Source organism: Prionailurus viverrinus, chromosome E2 (assembly GCF_022837055.1).
Source record: "Prionailurus viverrinus isolate Anna chromosome E2, UM_Priviv_1.0, whole genome shotgun sequence".
NCBI lineage: Eukaryota > Metazoa > Chordata > Mammalia > Carnivora > Felidae > Prionailurus > Prionailurus viverrinus.
The window spans coordinates 1709545-1731197 of NC_062575.1; the positions used below are offsets into that span (position 1 = coordinate 1709545).

Below are 21653 nucleotides of genomic sequence, written 5' to 3' on the forward strand. Positions count from 1 at the left end.
GGTCCTATATTTATCTTGTAAAGAGATCATAAATCCTATATTTGGGTTGTTGTTTTTTTTTAATACAAGAAGTGGCATTTAGAGCTATGTCTCTCCTACTCAGCAATGAAAACACAAAATGACAGCACTTGTTGAAAATCAACCCCCCACAAATAAAGGACACCAGTCTTATGGTTCTTTATATATTTTGGATATTAACTCGTGTGTGTGTGTGTGTGTGGCAAATATTTTCTTTCAGTCCATAGGTTGCCTTTTTGTTTCCTTTGTTGTGCAGAAACTTTTTAGTTTAATGTAGTCCCACTTATTTTTGGTTTTGTTTCCTGTGTTTTTGATATATATATATATATATATATATATATATATATATATATATATTTCTAATACCAATGTCATGGAGCTTTCTCTTTATGTTTTCTTATAGCTTTACTGTTTCAGATCTTCTGTTTAAGTCTTTAATTCATTTTGAATTGATTCTGGATATGGTGTAAGACATGGGTCCAATTTAATTTTTTCATGTGGATATCCAATTTTTCCAACATCATTTAATAAAGAGTCTATCCTTGGGGCGCCTGGGTGGTGCAGTCGGTTAAGCGTCCGACTTCAGCCAGGTCACGATCTCGCAGTCGGTGAGTTCGAGCCCCGCGTCGGGCTCTGGGCTGATGGCTCAGAGCCTGGAGCCTGTTTCCGATTCTGTGTCTCCCTCTCTCTCTGCCCCTCCCCTGTTCATGCTCTGTCTCTCTCTGTCCCAAAAATAAATAAACGTTGAAAAAAAATTAAGAAAAAAAAGAGTCTATCCTTTCCCCCACTGGATATTCTTGGTGCCTGTCAAAAATTAGTTGACTTCATTTGTGTGGGTTTACTTCTGGACTCTCTCCTCTGTTTCACTGGTCTATGAGTCTGTTTTTATGCCAGTGCTTTATTGGTTTGATTAGTGTAACTTTGTAGTGTAGTAGAAGGCAGGAAGTTTATAGCCTGTAGCTTTGTTCTCCTTTCTCAAATTGAGGTAAGTGTCTTTTGTGGTTCCATCAAAATTTTAGGATTTTTAAAAAAATTTCCGTGAAGAGTGTCATTGGAATTTTCATAGGGATTGCATTCAATCTGTAGATTACTCTGGGTAGAATGGACATTTTAACAAATTGATTCTTCCAATCAACAAACATGGGATATCTTTCCATATATTTGTGCCTGTGGCTTCTTTCATCAATATTTTATGGTTTTCGATGTTCAGATCTTTCACCTCTTTTGTTAAATTTATTCTGAAATATTTTATTCTTTGTGTTGCTATTGTGAAGGGGATTGTTTTAATCTTTTCTAGATAATTTATTGTTAGTTAAAAATGCAGATTTTGTATGTTGATTTTGTATTCCTAAACTTTACTGAATTCATTTATTAGTTTTTACAGTTTGTTTTGGTACAGCCTTTCAAGTTTTCTACATTTAAGATCAGTTCATCTGCAAACAGAGACATTATTCCTTCCTTTCCATTTTGGATACCTTTCAATTATTTTTCTTGCCTAATTGCTCTGGTTAGGACTTGCAGTACAATGCTAAATACAAGTAGAGAGTGTCTTGTTTGTAATCTTAAAGGAAAAGCTCTTGGCTCTTCAACATGGAGTATGATGTTACCTATGTGTTTTTAGTATATGTCTTTTTTTTATATTAAGGTAAATTTCTTATCTACTTGTCACAAATTTTTATCATGAAAGGATGAAGTTTGTCAAAAGCTCTTTCTGCATTGAGATGAGCCTATGATTTTTATCCTTTGTTAATGTGGAGTATTACATTTACTGCTTTATATAAGTTGAGGCATCCTTGTACCCCAGGGATAAATCCAATTTAATCATAATGTATAATTCTTTAAAGGTGCTGCTGAATTTGGTTTGCTAGCATTTTGTTGAGTTCTGCATTTATATTCATTAGTCTCCAAATATTTAAAGTTAAGAGAAACTTCTGCCTGAGTTGTTGAATTGCTATATTGTACCCCTGAAACTAACACTGTATGTTAACTACACTGGAATTTAAAAAAAAAAAAATGTTTTAATTGAACAGAGAGGGGCACCTGGGTGGCTCAGTCAGTTAAGCGTCCAACTTCGACTCAGGTTATGATCCCATGGTTCTTGAGTTTGAACCCCGCATTGGGCTTTGTGCTGACAGTTCAGAGCCTGGAGCCTGCTTCAGATTCTGTTTCCTTCTCTCTCTGACCCTCTGCTGCTCATACTCTGTCTCTCAAAAATAAACATTAAAAATTTTTTAATTGAACAGAGAAAGTTCTGCCTGGAAGTAGACGATGGAAGTGAGTGTTGTTACCAAAAGTGTTGGTTTGTGAGGTATTTATTCTTGCCAGCTTCAACCGTACTCAAGGGGCAAAAATTAAGGCCTGAACTCAATCTTATCCTCAGCATATGACTGGACAGATATTCCCCCAGTGGATCACAGAGGAAGGATTTTAGGAACCAAAAAAGTAAATCCATTATAAATCCATTATAAAATTTACGATATAAACCACTTAAAAGTATTTTTTAGAATTGATTAAAAGTTATAAGGTATGCATATAAATTTTATTCAAAAATAAAAAGGACAACAGTAGAGTCATAGAAGTTAATGAGGATTTCAACTCGAAATAACTATAGGGGCACCTGGGTGACTTAGTCTGTTAAGTGTCCAACTCTTGATTTCGTTTGACTCAGGTCATGATCTCACGTTTTGTGAGATTGGGTCCCATGTCTGGCTCTGCACTGACAGTATAGAGCCTGCTTGGGATTCTCTCTCCCTCTCTCTCTCTGCCCCTCCCCCGCTTGCAATCTCTCTCATATTGGAAATCAGTTTGGGGCGCCTGGGTGGCTCGTCGGTTGAGTGTCCGACTTCGGCTCAGGTCATGATCTCACAGTCTGTGGGTTCAAGCCCCGCATTGGGCTCTGTGCTGACAGCTCAGAGCCTGGGGCCTGCTTCCGATTCTGTGTCTCCCTCTCTCTCTGGCCCTCCCCTGCTCATGTTCTGTCTCTCTCTGTCGCAAAAATAAATAAAAACATTTAAAAAAAAAAAAAAAAAAAAAAAAAGGAAATCAGTTTGGCCAATTCGTAAAAAGTTAAACATTCATCAATGATCAACACTCCACTCTCAGGTATTTACTTATATATGAATGTTCACAGTTCTTTTGGTAATTGGAAACACTGGAAGCAACCTACATGTCCATTAATAGATAAACACACTGTGGCACATACGCCCAATGGAATATGACTCAGCAATAAAGAGGAATGAATGCAATAGGGATAAATCTCTAAACAGCCACACAAGGATATACTTTGGGATTCCTTTTATGTAAAAATGTAAGGAAAAGCAGTCACATAACAGTATACTGCAGGATTCCAAGAACATAAAAATTAAAGAAATGCAAATTAGTTTATAATGACATAAATCAAATTAACAGATTCTCCCACATTCATTGCACTCATAAGGCATTTCTCCATTGTTGGAAATCTGCCAATGTTTAACAAGGCCAGAGATGTAGGTAGAGATGTCCCCACATTCGCAGTTCTCATAAGGACTCACATCAGTGTGAACTCTCTGTTGTGTAATGAGACTGGAGTTGTAACACAAAAATTTCCCACATTAGCTGCACTAATAAGGCCTTTCTCTGCTGTGATTTGTCTGACGTCTAATGAGTTTGGAGTTGCAACTAAAGGATTTCCTACGTTGCTGCACTCATCAGGCCTTTCTCCAGTGTGAGTTCTCTGGTGTCTAATGAGTGTGAAGCGGTACCTAAAGAACTTCCCACATTTGCCACACTCATAAGGCCTCTCTCCAGTGTGGACTCTCTGATGAATAATGAGCGAGGAGCTGTCCATAAAGAATTTGCCACATTCTCTGCACTCATAAGCCCTTATTCCAGTGTGGATTTTCTGGTGCTCAACAAGTTTATGTTTGCGGCTGAAAGCTTTCCCACATTCACTGCACTTATAAGGCCGCTCTCCGGTGTGGATTTTCTGGTGTTCAACAACTTTGTCTTTGCGGCTGAAGGCTTTCCCACATTCTCTGCATTCATAAGGCTTTTCACCGCTGTGGATTTTCTGATGCTCAACAAGTTTATGTTTGCGGGTAAAGGCTTTCCCACATTCAAGGCACTCATATGGCCTCTCTCCAGTGTGAACTCTCTGATGTCTAATGAGCGTAGAGCGATTCCTAAAAAATTTTCCACATTCACTGCAACCATAAGGCCTTTCTCCTGTGTGGATTTTCTGGTGACCAACAAGTTGGGACAGTCTAAGGAAAGCCTTCCCACACTGGCTGCACTCAAAAGGCCTCGGCCTGGCATGAATACCCTGGTGGTCACCAAGGCCAGGTATCCGTGTAAGACATCCTCCACATTTTGGGTTCTCATAAAACTGACCTTCATCGTGGCCTTTCTGGTGCTGATGGAGGTGGGACTTTCTAAGGAAGGCCTTCCCACACTCTCTGTACTCATGACACTTTTCTCCAGTGTGGATTTTCTCATGGTCAACAAGTATATGTTTATGACTGAAGATTTTCCCACACTGAGTACATTTAGAATAATTCTGTTCATTTTGAAAGTCCTCTCCACCAGCTGTGCCCCAGTGTGGCCGTCCTACAAGCTGAGGAACCTGCTGTTGGAGAAGGCCTGAGCTGGCTGGGAAGTCCTTCCCATCTTCACTGCACATAAAGGTCGTATCTGCCATGTGACCTCTGCAGTTCTTCACAAATGAAGACCTCGCCTCATCACTCCTGGAAAGTTCCGCTCTAATCCAATGCTTTTGGTGCTGGCAACACTCTCCCCCACAGGCGTACAGGCCTTGCTCGGGGTGTATACCGTCCTGTTCAGCCAAGTGCAAAAGGTCTTTCAAGAGTGAGCTACACGTCTCACAGGGCTGGGCCTCCTGGACGGACGGGCCTGGCTTTGGAGTCCTGACCTGTGATGCTCCTACAGAAACACTGTGCCCTGAAGGGGCCTCCTCGTCCCGGGCTCCATGCCAGCAACCTGTAAACAGAGAAATGCTGGTCAAGCGCACGCTGACCTTGTTGGGACGAGGCAGCTTCCTCGGGAATGTGTGTCGGACACGCCCACGGATGAGGCCAGGGGACTGCTCACGGGCCAGGGGAACTTGAGAAGGTGAAAGGAAGGCCTTCTGTGCAGAGCTCACCCTGGCCAGCGCCCATGATGGGACAGCCCTGCCTCTGGGGAAGGATACCAGGGCGGGGTGAGTTCAGGGAGGACAGGGGGGTTCCCCAACTCTCTCCTCTGCAAATGACTTTCAACAAGGCCACGGCTGCCGGTGACTGGTGAGCACTGGGTAGAAGACTGAGTTCACACCTAGAAATGTGTGCTTGCAACACAGCAGCTGGTGTTTAGACACTATTTAAAGATAGGTGCAGCCATCACAATACCTCAAGGGTAGGTCATATGTCAAGTGTACTGCAAAGGGAGCAGAAGTGAAAGGATAATGGAGGGAAGCCACAAAAGCGGGGGAGCTGGGAAGTGCAAGGTTAGAAACGATGACAGGAAAGAACAGGTAGAAATAAGGTATGACCACGCTCCCTGGCATCACACGATGGTAAAGCCAGCTGTGACAACACACCCATTCCCAACTCTGCAGCCCCAGGGCCATTTCCTGTAGCTGGTGATGGAGTAAGGTCCATGCTGTCAGGCACCAAGGCCCCTCCACCTCTTCAAGATGAGCACTTACATGGGACCTGGAACGGGCCACCCTAGATGAAACACAGGAAGACAGAGTAGACTGCACGGCCCCCAGAGTCAGTGATCCAACACATGACATCCCACATTCTAAAACCAAAAGAACCTCAGAGGAGGGTCTCACAGAACCAGTGGTCTCTACGAGTAGAGAGCACGCTGGTGGCTGGAAGTTCCAACACAGGGGTGCCCCTAAGAAACGTCAGCAAGGAGGGGAAGGCCTTGAGCACAGAGGCTCCGTGCTTCTGAACAGAATAACCTGACCAGGGACAAGCAAGGCCACTGGGATTTCTCAGACAAGCTTGGAGCAGAGGTGGACGCAGCCCGGACGTGGCCCCCTTAAACCTGTGGTTGTGGGAAAGCCAGAGCTCCTGACCCCGAGGGAAGGGGAAAGCCGGAGCTAAGCCCTGGACGCTGGAGTGGGTGCGAGGGCCTTACCTAGTGATGACAAAAGTGCAAAGGTCTCCAGCATCACACTGTGGTATAGGCGTCTCTGAGCCTCATCGAGGAGCCCCCACTCCTCCTGGGAGAAGCGCACGGCCACGTCTGTAAAAACCACAAACCCCTGCCAAAACAGGGAGGCTTCTTCAATCGATGTGCAGCTTCTCTTTCCGGAATGTTCATACTGCCACCTCCTTCCATCCCCTCCTTGCCCTTGCCCTCCACCCCGACTTCCCAGTGTGGAGGAGATACAGGGTCTGGTGGCACTGGCGCTTCCCTTGTCCTCACTGCCACTGATTGCTGTGTCCAGAAAAACACAAGCGAGGAGGGTGCAGGAAAGCCCCGCCCAGGCTCTGGGCCCGCAGTGGGGGCTCTCTGTCTCTTTCAGCAGTAAATTATGCTGAGGTTGCCCAGATCCTACGTCCCGGCCAACACAACTTGAACTTACCTCTCCCACATAAGCGCCCCTCCTCCTGCTCACCTGCCCATCATTCTTGGTCTGAACCTCTCTCCATATCTGGTCCCTCCACTTCTGCAACTTGGTTACTGAGACCGCAGCCCACTCTGCGGGTAATTTCTGTGCCTTCCCAACACACCGCTGTTGCACATAGAATCCAGGCAGGAGTGTGCAAGTGGAATCAGCATCCTGTTTTGCCCCGTCCTGCCCCAGAAACCCAAGTTCCCCGGTGCCAGGGTCCTTTTGTGGTTCTCCCCACGTGCCACCCGTGTCATACTCCCCCTCCCAAACCTAACGTGAGCACCTCACAGACTCCCAGCCCTCTGCTGCATCATCACTACCCTGCTGTCCTACAAGCAGTCACAGCCTGCCTTTACCTGACCTGCATGTGAAGCCCAGCGACACTGAACTCCACACCCAAGGCCCAGCAATGCTCCTGGCTGCTTTGTTTTAACCTCAACTAACCTCCAGGTCTATCAGCCTCAATGAAGCAACACAGGCCTGACCCAAAGTCACCACCACACACTGAGGACTCCACGGAAAGATCATGCGCCCTGGCCTGAGCTTACTAACACCTGACCTCCTTCGTAGAGATGCTTCAACACCTACTGCACACCCCTGACCCCTCGGAAGCCTTCAGACTCCTCACCTGTATCCCACACGGGCACGCCCCCCACAGCTACTCTGCTTTTTCATCTGCCTTTGTGACGTCCACCACCACCAACCAGGCTCCCAGAAGAGATTCGAATCTCCTTCTTCCCCTTCCTGCTTCCACAACCTAACGATGGCCCCTCTGGAAACTAATGCCCGGCTATACCGCAGTGCACATGCCGGCCACTGTCTCTGGCTGTCTGCAACCTGGAAGCCTCCCCTGAACTCCAGACCTGTGCGTCCGACTGCTAAGTGGGTGCCTCTAGTCGGGAGTCTCTGGACCATGTGACATCAGTGGCAAAACCTGACTTCCTATTCCAACTGACTACTGACTTCCCCGTCTCAACTGACAGGACATCCATTCTTCCAGAGAAAGCCAAAATCCTTGGGGCTGCCCCTGACACCCCCTTCCATCTCATCCCCCCACACCCTTGCTCGCCACATCACTGAACATGGGCTACTCCGTCTGGAACACATCCAGAAGGCAGCCGGTCCTCCACCTCCACAGCCACCAGCCCTGTGCAGCCATCAGCAGAGGTCACCTGCGCAGTCCCAGGAGGCCCCCCACTATCCCCACCTTCGTTGAGGCTCTCCCGCACACTGCAGCTGCACACAGCCTGTGAAGATCAGGTCACCTGGCTCCTCAGCTCAGAACTTTCTCCTACTTCCTTCAGATTAAAGGCTCACCACCTCAGGCTGTAACTGTGGACCTGGTAACTATGTGCCCCCCAAAACTCCCCCCGCTGCCCCATATTCCCACTGTAGGTAAGAGCCTCACAGTTCCCTGATCATTCCAACTCACTCTCACCCCCATCACTTGAACATTCTGGATCCTGTGCCCAGGACACCCTTCCACATCTTACCCCATTGGTTGTCACAAATGGGCAATGGTCCATAGAATCCAGGGATGAGTTCAAGACCCTGGGCTTTGATGAGACCACAGGGACTTTAGACCCAAGGGAGGGAGAACACGTGAGCAATCTCAGGACACCATCATTCTTTATATGGGAGTGGCAAAACCATCAGGGGGACAACTGGGGTGTCCTCCAACTGTCACATCCTCCATGCACCTGTACAGGATCCATAAGCATTTCTGCAAATGCCATGGGAACCTGTGGGAAGAGGGAGGCCATGAGAAAGGGGCAACCATGGTAGGCAACCAACAGACTGAACTGGACCCCCACTACCCCTGCCCTGCCCTGGAGCAAAGTGCTCCCAGCCTGATAACCTAAGCTCTCAGCCCCTCTGACGTCAGTGCCGCTCTTACCAGCGATGTGGTTCTGTAGGAGGAATGAACGTCCCGAGCCTCAATTCCTGGCCCCCACCTCACAGAGCTGATAACAGTATTAAACAGAACTGATGCACACTAACTACCCACACAGTTAACAAGCCTGTATGTTTCCATTGCAAATAAAGGACAGGGTTCATAAAATTTGGATTAGTGTTATTTCTGCTTGCGATTTTCAAAAGATGTGTCATACAACGTTCTGTTGTTAGCAAATACCACAGATAAATTAATTTTGCAATTTTCATAAAGTGTTGTTGCTCTTCATTTATCGAATGCATTCATTTCTAGTTTCCATTTGTACATATTTACATAAATGTTGGTTAGCTGATGTCTCAATAAATATTTCATACGCTCCGAATTTAATGAGTTGTAGGGAGAGTCTGAGCAGGCAGCTCAGCTACTCTTCCTTTCAGCAAACAAGCCTACCTGCTGCGTGGCCCCCTGCAGGGCGCTGGCAGGACCCCTTGACTGGAGCACTCCTGCCTTCCTCTTGCCCCCAAGGGTGGAGGTGGTGAGAGAGCAGTGTCCTCATCTGGGACCCAACTGCTCCACAAGTCTGGCTATTTCTTTGTCCCACAGGGACTGTCTCCCAGGATCACCTGACCTGCAGGACTGAGAGTCTCTACCTCCGTCTCCACCCAGGCCAACAAACTTACACACATCCAGGCATTCTTTTCTAGACCCAGGTCAGAATACCTTCTACATCAGGTACGCTCCTTTAGGGAGGGAGTATCAGGGATGCTGAATCCCCTGGGGCACTCCACGTCTCAGCCCTCCTGACGCTCACTGCAGAGCCCACCAGTAATAACGACCTTAAGACCCCCTTCTTGGTCGGGTCCTCAGGCCAGGCTCTGGAGCAGTGCACACCCTCCACACCTTGGACAGCTCCAGCCCAGCTCCCTTCCCTGTCCTCCAGACCCTCACATCTACAGACCCACATCATGTCTCCACCCTCAGATATCTCAGCATCAACATGTCCAAACCGAACTCATGATCTCCCCGAAACCTGCCCGCTGGGCTCGCTTCCCCACCTCCGTTCTCTCAGATGTTCAGGCAAGGAAGTTCTGACCTGGTCCTTCACTCCCCACTTGTGCTCACAGCTACAGGCGACGCAGCAGGAAACCCCGTCGGCTCTGTTGCCCGACTGCAGAATCTCCTCGCATCTCCCTCCACGGCCACCGCCCTGGCCCAACCTCCACCATGACTGCCCGGGGTGGTTCCTCAGCAGCCTCCCCGTTCTGCTCTCCCCTATCCTAACCTATCTCTGGGCGCGCACCTCCCACCCCCGCCCTGGACCCCTGACCCCGGAAGATCCCAGCCACGCACTACGCCCCTGCAGGCGACACTCCGCCCCGGCCCCTGGGCCCCCGGCCCCGACTCAGGAGCCCCTGCGGGCCCTCCTACGCCCCACCGCAGGGGCGGGACCGGGACCCCGAACCAGGACGCCCTCTGCTCCCGCCCCGGGGGCCTGACTGCTGGGAGCCGAGCGGGCGGGGAGAGGAGGGGGCGGGGCGGGCGGCCGAGGGCGCGGGGGTCGCAGCACCCACCTGCGCCGGCTTCACCGGCGCGGCCTCGGCCTCCGACCAGTGGGAAGAGCGGGGCGGGACGCGGCGGGCGACCGGGCGGGGGCGAGGGCGCCTCGCAGCCGCCACTGCGGCGGGAACAGACCCTCTTTTCGCGCTTTCCATTCACGTCGGTCGGGACTGAGGATTCCGGACGCACTAAGCCACGGAACAGTCCCGGGAACGACAGAGAACTCAGACACCACAAAGGCACCGCCGGAAGTCCCGCCCCCACAAGACGCGCACTCTCGAAAACGGCCCTTGGCTACGCCGCACGGGCTTCCGGGTAATGTAGTTTCAACGCCGTTATTGCGCGGATTCGGGACGTAGGTCGTTCCTGACAGATTAAAGGCCCTGAAAGAGTATGAGGAGCTCTGGGAAATGGAGTTCCGTGTTCTTCAGGGGATGGGGCTTGCTGCTTCTTAAAGGGCGATACCCAGCTGTCCTCGGAGTGCAGCGTAGGGCGACTCAGAAATGTCCAGGGGCCTGTTGTTTCAGACTCCGTGAATCACAGCACATTCCCAAAAGGCTGCACATAGGAAGGGACACAGCATGCCGTAAAGTTCCTCGGCATCCCCTCGTAGCTCTCAGTTATCTTGTTGCTTGCAAGGGACGTGTACACTGACTCTTTGGAGTTCCTTTTATAGCCTTTAATAGTTTCAATAAGAAAGCTTTCAGACAGGACTGTGATGGGGAAGTTGGAGGAGGGATGTCAGGAGGCACTGAGGTAGTTAGAGTGACGATGGGGGCGCCTGGGTGGCTCAGTCGGTTGAGCGTCCGACCTTGGCTCAGGTCATGATCTCACTGTTTGTGGGTTTGAGCCCCACGTGGGGTTCTGTGCTGACAGCTCAGAACCTGGAGCCTGCTTCAGATTCTGTCTCCCTCTCTCTCTGCCCCCCCCCCCCTCATGCTCTGTCTCTCTCTGTCAAAAATAAATAAGCATTAAAAAAAAATTAAAGAAAGGAGGACGATGTGCCTCTAATTCCCACAGAAGGCATTTGTCTTGCCTGTATAGTCAGTGATGGTATTCCAGTACTTTCATTCAGATATTTATTATTGTATTTCTGAGATACGTTACATTTCTTTTAAGATCTGAAACCTATCTGAAAAGAGAAAGACTTAGCACGTTCCAACTTCTGCCTGAACAGTGTGTGCCTTCTTGACAAGTTGATCGTGTGTGCAAAGGGGCATCTTATCCCTGAGATGAAGATTTGAATGTCCACAATCTCATCTATTTGCTGGGAAGTGAGTATCCTTTCATCTGTAATTGCAGCAGTAGTGAATGCACAGGGGGTTGATATTATCTCTGGAAAAACACTTGTGAAATGGATATTACTGAATGCTATTAAAAATGGTTTTGTAATTTTTCAAGGAGAGTGGCAAAAATCATTCTAGAGAAATATATCTGAGACAAGTGGGGGAGAAAGTTAAGATCTCAGTGAAGTTTGAGCAGGAGACACTGAGTTGAGAGGTCAGAGAATGAAGCTGAGACTGTAGCTTGCTGAAACCTTGGCTACATTCATGGTTTGGTTCCAAAATGTGATTTTTTTTAAGTTTATTTATTTATTGTGAAAGAGAAAGCACGAGTGGGGGAGGGGCAGAGATAAAGGATGGATGGAGAATCCCAAGCAGGCTCCAGACTGTCAGCACCCAGCCTGACATACGGCTTGAACTTATGAACCGTGAGATCATGTGTCTTAGACTCTGGGTCTAGAGTTCTTTCTTGGGCAGCAAGAAAGCGGGATGCAGGATTAAAATGTGAGAGATGGCTAATGTCCAGGAGAAGAGCCCTGATTAAGGGTCCTTGCTTCATTTTTATTAGGATCAGAAGGCTTACAAATATGGTGATGGACGTGCGCAAAGAGACCATAAATCTGTGAACATTAACATATGGGCGTAAGGGAAAGGGGGGTTTGAAGATATACGGTGTTAGGGGTTTGGGTCAATATATAACAAAATCCTCGCAACAGGCAGATGGTTGTTAACCGCAGACACGAGGCGCTGTGTCTGTTTATCTTAGGTAGCCTAGGAGATAAGACAGATAGAATGTGTAACCTCCGGGTTAACAAGGCACCTTTCTTTCATTAATTAGCTCCGCTCTGGACAACTTTGCCCTGCAGTGGTCTATAGCCCTATTTACCTGTTCACCTAATTTGCTACTTCCTTCCTGTGAAAGCAGATTTCTGCTGTAGTACTAAATAGGGGGGCTGTTTTCACCCTGAATACCTGATCTTGTTTACCTCGTATACCTTTGTTCTATACTGGAGCCTTTGCCCTGCCCCCTCTATACCTATTTAATTTTGTTTACCCAAACTTGGGTGTGAGCATCCTTTGGCTTTGTAATTCTTTATGCCTTGTTAACCCATCAGTGCAGGCTCAGGGGATTCCTAAGCATATTCCCCACAATCAGGACCTGAGCCCAGGTCGGATACTTAACCAAATGAACTTCCCAGGTGCCCCGATTTTTAATATTTGAAAATATTGTGCATTTACAGCCTGTAGGGAGAGGAAAACACAATATTGAAAAAGAGTTGCCACAAAGGTAAAAAGGAATGGGGAAGTTGTGCTGTTGTGTATTTACTGATCTGCAAATGTTCAACGAGCACATAAAGGGTTGCAGGTACAATAGTGTGTGGCACACAAAAGGGATAGAATTGCCTGTGGCTGTGTATACAGCACACGTCCTTTGTCCTGTGTCAATGCTGTCAGGATGCCACACATATTCCGTACTTAGCTTTTTTACAATACGTTACAAAAAGTCAGCAGTTATAGCTATTTTTCGCACTGTAATTGGCAGTTAAATTACTTAGTGGCAACCTTAGCTCAAAATCAAAGCCCCATAAGTGACCTTCTGGAAAATGGCTTAGGGTCTCTCCTGCTGGTTTAGCTGAGGAAGAACCAAAGAGGGGACTAAGATTTGGAGTGCTTATTTTTCATATTCAGGGAAGGAAAAGAGTGTTCTTTGGCCAAATTCCAAAGTCATGAACAAGAAACCAAAGTTTATTAGAAATAACTTCAGATGACCTCTGAATGCCAGCCAGTCAACAACAGCCTCACCCCAGCAACTCAGCTTCTGAAAATTAGTAGATCATTGATCATTCTGAGCTTCCAAAATTCAGTCAATCCGTTCAAGCCCCAGTCCTGAAAGACAGCCAATCAGTGACAGCCCCCGGCACGGGCAGCAGTCCATCAGCAAGGGCCTCCCTTCAGTGACCCTGCTTCTGAAAGTTGGTCAACAGTAGGTACCACAGTCACAACTGAAGAGCCCATCAGTTCTTAAACACGCCTGTTTCTGAAAGTCTACCAATTCCTGAATGCCAGACTTACCAAAAACTAGATGAGAGCAGCTCTGGTTTTCTTTGAGGTGACTAGAAGCTCTCCCTTGCAGGCACATAGAAAATTCTTTTTCTTTTTCTTTTTTTTTTTGCATTGCATACCGAGTGAAATTCATTGTTAATTCACAGGTTTGCAAACCTTTCAAGGGTTCAGCCTGTTTGTAACATACACTTAGTTATGAGTTTGGACTTATGAACGACAAACAAGTTGGCACGGACTTTGAGATTGAGAAGGCAAGGTTTTCTGTTCTTGCCCAAGTTGCTATTACCCACTTTTGGGTGTATACTGAATACAAAAATGCCCAAATGCAAGCATAAATTTTGTGATGAATTTCCTGAAGAGCGGATATGTATTAAATGTGGTGAGAAGCCTCTTCAAGGTCTTTGTATGATATGCAATTGTTCATTTAATACGGAAAATGGATAGATGTAAATCAACATTATTCACAGTTAAGCATGAGGGGTGTATGAGTTCAACTAATATCAAAGTGAGTGAAAAAATTTTCAGAGAAATTTAGATTAATAAAACAATTACAGGAGAGGTTGTAAGAGCTTCCACATTGTATATCGTGATTAGTCCCCCAGCTCACACTTCTGCGGAACATGTGTCTCACTAGTCAATATTTGATGGACAGAGGAACAGGGTAAACTGGATGTGCTCACTGCAGAAGCTGTTTCATCTAGGATGTTTATCATGAAAGTCCTGCTGAGATCTGCTCTGCGTTGCTGGTCCTAGCAGATCCCAGCCTCCTCCCCAGTGCCATACCATATATTTGTCCCTTGCACCTTGTTAAGGGCAAGTCAAATCCTTGAAGATTTGGGAAATCTGCTCTCTTTGGGTTGAGTTTCTGGGCTTTTCATTCTGTTTGATACCTGGGTTTTGTTGTTGGTTCCCACCGGTTTGGGATCCTTGGTGGATCAGGCAATTCCTCTTCATACCTTTTTGCTGTCTTTTGAGCGATTTTTTAAATTCTGTGCTAAAAGTTTGTTGTCCTAATAAGTTGAATCATAGGGTAGAACACAGGCATTGCCATATTGTTGGCAAGCCTGTGGTTCAAGCCAGCCTCACAGACCAGCGTGCAGTGTGTTTGCAGATCCCATTGTACTGGCAACTATCTAGATAAACTTTGCTGCGGGTAACCAATAAAGCAAGCAAGTGTGGTCTCCTTACAGCTTTTTTTTTTTTTTTTTTTGTATTGAGAGCTGGACTATAATCTAGAGAAAGAATTCTCTCTGGTTATCTACATGCCAGGGGCACAGATTGTGAGCCTGTGGTTTAAAGCAGCCAATCATTAGGTTGAGGGTTAGATGTCCACAAGTATTCTACTCCTACCAGCCATTGTCTGCTCTCATAGGGTGCTCTAGGTCTAAATCCTCTCCTCTCCCACCAAAAACCCCTGCATTTTATATGCATTCCTATTCCAATCCTAATTCTTGAGCCTATCTTTCTAAATACTGTAACTGCACCATGGGGAATTTGGGCCTTCAGTGGTCACTGTGGGGGGACATTTGATGTGTTAACAAGACTTCTCAGGCCCAACGGACTGTGTTGTTTTTATGAGTATGCAGATGCCTCCAAATAAAATCTGACTCAAAAGTTGCATCACTAGGGGCGCCTGGGTGGCTTGGTCGGTTGAGTGTCAGACTTCGGCTCAGGTCATGATCTCACAGTCCGTGAGTTCGAGCCCCACGTCAGGCTCTGTGCTGACAGCTCAGAGCCTGGAGCCTGTTTCAGATTCTGTGTCTCCCTCTCTCTGTGACCCTCCCCCGTTCATGCTCTGTCTCAAAAATAAATAAAAATGTTTAAAAAAAAATTAAAAAAAAAAGTTGCATCACTAAAAGATTCTTTGGGCAAAACTAATGAGCAATTTGACGAACTTCAGCAGTAGCAAAGGAGACTCATTCCCTTCGTAAATCCTCCCTCCTTGTTCTCCAGTTGCTTCCCCATATCCAGCTCTCCCTTCCCCCTTATCCTTCTGATTTCTCTCCTTTGGCACCTCTTCCCCCTCCTGTCCCCTTTGTCCAGGGCCCACACATTTTCCCAACAACTCCCTGAAAACCCCAAATGCCAGCTACTGCTAAACATCCACCCTTCCCATGAGTCAGGCGTGCAGGAAACTATAAAATTTAAGCCTTGGACTTGAGCGGAATTAAGAGGTAAAACTAAAGATTCCCTCTGACCCAAATAAGACCACCAACTATTCATAAAAGAATTTAGCTTTTTTTTTTTTTTTTTTTTTTTTTAGAACTTAGAATTCTTTACAGTGGTTAGAAACCAAGGTCACCTAACTTATACGGTGTATAAGGAGTAACAGGAGTCCTGTTTCAAAGGGTCATGAAATGGCCAGAAAAGGAGGTCCAAGTCTCCTAAAACCCATACCTGAAGTATTTATAACAAAAGTCGATGATACAGTAATTTAATCATTGAGCCAAAATTATTTGAAAAAGATGAAGCTATAGATTTTCAATACAGACTAGAAAAATACCTTCTTACAACATTTGGGAGTTACGGTGGTGACGTAACAGCTAATGTAAAACGATGTCATTTTATCAATGGCATTAAACTTAAAGTTAGAGACCTAATCTGAAAACAGAAATTAGAATAATAAATAGTCCCTTTAGCTGAACTACAACAGTCCATTTTGAAAGGGCTTTAGAATAAAAACAAGACAGGACCTGATGTAAATCGTGTCTCTGTGGGTCAAACAGCTGATGGCCCACTTCCCAATCAACCATCTACTGACAAAGTCACTTGTAGATACCGTAAATAGAATGAACACTGGAAAAAAAGGTTGTCCTATCTTATGAAACAAAACCCAAGACAAAGAAAATACCCTCAAGTCAGCACTGTCAATGAGGGTGCTCTGAGGAAGGAAAAAGTGCCTGAGAGCCTGCCTTAAGCACTGATACCAATGGTCATCCTCACCAATTCCTGACTGATAACGGGGGTTACTCCTACATTAAACACTGACAGCTTTGCTTGGTCTCTTCCTCAGAATGTAAGATATCTACAATAGCCAATAGATTTCCCCCATTTCAAACCTTAATTATAACATTTGGGCCCTTGACTGAAAAATTAAAAGCATTCTTCCTGCTCTGTGATAGCAGCCCTGCAAATTTAATAGGAACTTCTTAAACCATATATTATCAAATATCCTATCAGTAAATGGAGAAATTACAAGGGATTTTTAAAAGACATAAATATCCTGAGCTAGATAAAGGTAAAAATGCTACATATAAAAATCAATGTGACACAGCTAAAGTAAATGATTAGAGGTAAATGTGTAACTTTAAGCAGCTTATTACAAAAGAAGATGTCAATAACCTAAGCTTCTATGTTTAAAAAAAAAAAATAAGAAAATAAGACCAAACTAACCCCAAACCAAGGATAAAAAAGAAAATAATAAAGATTAGAACAAAATTCACTGAAATTAGAAAATAGAAACACAGACACACAAAACCCTGATAACTAAAACAGACAAAAACACTACAAAAAAGACAATTATAGGCCAATATCCCTGATGATCATACATGCAAAAGTCCTCAACAAAATATTAACAAACCAAATTCAACAATAACTTAAAAGGATCATGCACCATGATCAAGTGGGGTGCAAGGAGGGTTTAGTATCAGCAAATCAATCAACATGATACACCACATTAACAAAGTAAGGGACAGAAATCCTATGATCATCTCATAGGTGCAGAAAAAGCTTTTGATAAAGTTCAGCATCTATTTATGACAAAAACTCCCAACTAAGTAAATGTAGAGGAAATGTACCTCAACATATTAAAGGCTATAGATGACAAACCCACAGCTCACATCATACTGAACAGTAAAAAGTTGAAAGCTTTTTCTCTAAGATCAGGCACTAGACAAGGATGTCCACTCTTGCCACTTTTAGTCAAGTAGTATTGGAAGTCCTAGCCACAGCAATTGCACAAGAAAAAGAAATAAGAGGCATGCAAATTGGAAAGAAAGTAAATCTGTCAGTATGTCAGATGGCAAACTGCATACAGAAAACCGCAAAACGTCCACCCGAAAACTAGTAAACTAATAAATGAAATCGGTAAACTTGCAAGATACATAATCAATATACGGAAATATGTTGCATTTGTATACACTAATAAAAACTATCAGAAAGAAAATAATCTCATTTACAATTGCATCAAAAAGAATAAAATAATAAATTTAACCAAGGAGATGAAAAGCCTATACTCTAAAAACTATCAAGACACCGATAAAAGAAGTTAAAGACAATACAAATAAATGGAAATATAATCCATGCTCATGGGTTAGAAGAATTAACATTGTTAAAATGTCCATACTACTCAAAGCAATCTACAGATTCAATGCAATCCATATGAAAATACCAATGGTATTTTTCACAGAATAATCCTCAAACTTGCATGGAACCATAAAAGACCCCAAATAGCCAAGCAATCTTGAAAAAGACCCAAGCTGGAGATACGATGTTCCCAAACTTCAAACTATAGTATAAAGCTAAAGTGGTCAAAATAATATGGTACTGACACAACAACAGACACATAGGTCAATGAAACAGAATAGAGACCACAGAAATAAACCCACACTTATATAGTCAATTAATCTATGACAAAGAAGATAAGAACAGAGAATGAAGACAAGACAGCCTATTTAATAAATGGTGTTGGGAAAACTGGACAGCTACATGAAAAAGAATGAAATTGGACCACCTTATTATACTGTATACAAAACTAAACTCAAAATGGGCTAAAGACTTAAATATAAGACCTGAAACTATAAAACTCTTTGAAGAAAACATAGGCAGTGAGCTTGCTGACACTGGTCTTAGCGGTATGTTTTTCAATGGTCTCCTCAAGCAAGGACAACAAAAGCAAATATCAATAAGACACCAAACTTGGGGCACCTGGGTGGCTCAGTCAGTTAAGCATCTGAGTTTAGCTCAGGTCATGATCTCACGGTTTGTGAGCCCGGGTCGGGGTCTGTGCTGACAGCTCAGAGCCTGGAGCGTCCTTTGGATTCTGTGTCTCCTGTGCTCTCTGCCTCTCCCAGCTCGCGCTCTGGCTTTGTCTCTCTCAAAAATAAATAAACATTAAAAAATATAAAAAAAAGAGAGAGACCAAACTAAAAAGCTTTTGCACAGCAAAGGAAACCATCAACAACAAAAAGGTAACCTACGGAGTGGGAGAAGATATTTACAAATTATATATCTAATAAGGGGTTAACATCCAAAACACATGAAGAACTCATAAAATTCACTATCAAACAACAACAACAACCTGATTTACAAATGGGCAGAGGACCTGAAGACGTTTTTCCAAAGATGACAGACAACAGGCATATAAAAAGATGCTCAACACCACTAACCACCCGGGAAATGCAAATCAAAACCACAATGAGATCAACTCACACCTGTCAGAATACCTATTATCAAAAAGATAAGAAAGAAGTATTGGCAAGGATGTGGAGAAAAGGGAACACTCGTGCACTACTAGGAATGTAAATTGGTACAGCCACTACGGAAAACTGTATGAAACTTCCTTAAAAAATCATAAACAGAAATACCATATAGTCTGGCAATTCCTCTTCTAGGTTATCTGAAGAAAGTGAAAGCACGACTTCAAAGACATATGCTTCCCTACGTTCATCACAACATTGTTTACAATAGCCAAGGTATGGAGGCACACTGGATGTCCACTGATGGACGAATGGATAAAGATGTGGTATGTGTGTGAAGATATACATCTATCTATCACTATCTATCTAATGATCTCCCTATATGAATATCTATAGCTATCTATCCACCTATCTATATGGAGAGAAATACATTATTACTCAGCCATAAAAAAGAATGAAATCTTGCCATCTGTGACACGATGGACCTAGACAGTACTATGCTAAGTGACATAAGTCACACAAAGAAAAATACTGTTTGATTTCACTTATATGTGGAATCTAAAAATCAAAACAAATGAACAAACAAAACAGAAAGAGACTCATAGATACAGAGAACAAACTGATGGCTGTCAGACAGAAAGGGGGTGAGGACAGATGAAACAGGCAAAAGGATTAAGAGGTACAATCTTCTTGTTATAAAATAAATAAACACAGGATGCAATCTAGAGCATAGGGAATACAGTCAGTAGCATTTTAACAACATTGTACAATGACGTTTGTAACTACACTTGTGGTGACCATTTTGTAATGTATATGAATACTGAATAAGTATATTGTACACCTGAAGCTAATATATTGTATGTCAATTACTCTTCAATTAAAAAAATAAATGAGGGGCGCCTGAGTGGCTCAGTTAGTTAAGTGTCCTACTTTGGCTCAGGTCATGATCTCACGGTCTGTGAGTTCGAGCCCCACATCAGGCTCTGTGCTGACAGCTCAGAGCCTGGAACCTGTTGCAAATTCTGTGTCTCCCTCTCTCTCCGCCCCTCTCCAGCTCACACTGTCTGTCTCTCAAAAATAAATCAACATTTGAAAAAAATTTTTTTAGGGTGCCTGGGTGGCTCAGTCGGTTAAGCGGCTGACTTCAGCTCAGGTCATGATCTCGTGGTCCGTGAGTTTGAGCCCTGCGTCGGGCTCTGTGCTGACAGCTCAGAGCCTGGAGCCTGTTTCAGATTCTGTGTCTCCCTCTCTCTGACCCTCCCCTGTTCATGCTCTGTCTCAAAAATAAATAAAACGTTAAAAAAATTTTTTTTTAATTTTTTTAAAATGAAACAAAAAATTGGTTCAAAAGATCAATGAAATTGACAAAACTTTAGATAGGCAAAGAAAAAAATTAACTACAGTGGGACTGAAAACACTACTGACCCTACAGACATTAAAAGTATCCTAAGGGGGGCGCCTGGGTGGCGCAGTCGGTTAAGCGTCCGACTTCAGCCAGGTCATGATCTCGCGGTCCGTGAGTTCGAGCCCCGCGTCGGGCTCTGGGCTGATGGCTCAGAGCCTGGAGCCTGCTTCCCATTCTGTGTCTCCCTCTCTCTCTGCCCCTCCCCCGTTCATGCTCTGTCTCTCTCTGTCCCAAAAATAAATAAACGTTGAAAAAAAAAAAAAGTATCCTAAGGGAATATTATAAAAACCATTATCCTCCCAAATTATGACAATTTAGTTGAAATGGAAGAATTCCTAAAAGGACACCAATTATCCCAAACTGACACAAGTAGAAAATCTATATAGGACTATACTAAGTAAATTTTGACTGAAATCGATTGAAAGTCTTCCCAAAAGAAAACTGCAGGCTCAAGTGCCTTCACTAAGGAGTTCTAGCAAATAGTTAAAGAAATATCCCTAATCTTTCAAAAACTCTTCCATTCTTCCAGAAAATAAAGGAGACAACATTCCCATATTTTTCTACGAGATCAGGATTCCTCTGATAGCAAAGTCACACAGAGCTATGACAAGAAATCTCCAAACTTTATCTCTCATCAATATAGATGCAAAATACATTAACAAAGTATCAGAAAACTGATGTGGTAATGAATACAAAGGACTGTACATCATGACCAGGTGGGATTTGTCCCAGGAAATGCAAGGTTAGTTTGACATCTGAATATCAATGAATGGATTATACCATATGAACAAGACCCTTCCCCCAAAGAACCCACCCCATGCCCACATGATTCTAATGGATGGAAAAAAATTGGAAGAGAGTCTAGAAACAGATCAGCAGAAACACAGTCAACTGATTGTTGAAAGAGGAACAAAGGCAATTCAGTAGAAAAAGGGTAGTCTTTTCACCAAATGGTGCTGGAACTACTAGATACCTTCATTTTTTTTTTTTTTTTAATTTTTTTTTTCAACATTTATTTATTTTTGGGACAGAGAGAGACAGAGCATGAACGGGGGAGGGGCAGAGAGAGAGGGAGACACAGAATCGGAAACAGGCTCCAGGCTCTGAGCCATCAGCCCAGAGCCTGATGCGGGGCTCGAACTCACGGGCCGCAAGATCATGACCTGGCCGAAGTCGGACACTCAACCGACTGCGCCACCCAGGCGCCCCGATACCTTCATTTTTTTAACGTTTGTTTATTTTTGAGAGAGAGAGAAAGAGAGCATGCGCATGAGCGGGAGAGGGGCAGAGAAAGAGACAGAGACACAGAATAGGAAGCAGGCTCCAGGCTCTGAGCTGTCAGCACAGAGCCTGACACAGGGCCTGAACCCATGAACCGCGAAATCATGACCCGAGCCAAAGTGGGATGCTT

The 21653-nt window shown here is 44.6% G+C and overlaps 3 protein-coding genes across 4 annotated transcripts in view; all 3 read right to left on the reverse strand.

The window, feature by feature from the left end:
* LOC125152419 (zinc finger protein 548-like) overlaps positions 1-9203 on the reverse strand; it is a 31980-nt gene extending 22777 nt beyond the window's left edge. The window contains exon 1 of the mRNA XM_047834309.1: positions 9193-9203. The gene's annotated coding sequence lies outside the window, so the exon portion shown is untranslated. The remainder of the gene's footprint in view (positions 1-9192) is intronic.
* The window catches only part of LOC125152410 (zinc finger protein OZF-like), a 516059-nt gene that overhangs the window by 466798 nt on the left and 27608 nt on the right, over positions 1-21653 (reverse strand). The gene's annotated exons all lie outside the window — the stretch shown is intronic.
* LOC125152416 (zinc finger protein 547-like) lies at positions 3003-10310 on the reverse strand. Of its 2 annotated transcripts, XM_047834297.1 has the most exons (4): positions 10088-10219; positions 8116-8364; positions 6142-6268; positions 3003-4992 (listed from the first exon to the last, which is right to left on the reverse strand). In XM_047834297.1, the coding sequence occupies exons 2-4, from the start codon at positions 8146-8148 to the stop codon at positions 3545-3547; spliced, it is 1608 nt and encodes a 535-aa protein (XP_047690253.1). In that variant the 5' UTR covers positions 8149-8364; positions 10088-10219; the 3' UTR covers positions 3003-3544. The 2 variants fall into 2 exon arrangements, with proteins under 2 accessions (XP_047690253.1, XP_047690252.1); XM_047834296.1 differs by lacking the exon at positions 8116-8364 and having other exon boundaries at positions 10088-10310.

Coding starts and splice junctions, on each gene's coding strand:
- LOC125152416 (XM_047834296.1), bottom strand. CDS start 10,228: ATGGAAAGCGCGAAAAGAGGGTCTGTTCCCGCCGCAGTGGCGGCTGCG. Junction 6,269..10,087: donor CGCCGGTGAAGCCGGCGCAG/GTGGGTGCTGCG, acceptor CTGTTTTGGCAG/GGGTTTGTGGTTTTTACAGA. Junction 4,993..6,141: donor TGCACTTTTGTCATCACTAG/GTAAGGCCCTCG, acceptor CTCTGTTTACAG/GTTGCTGGCATGGAGCCCGG.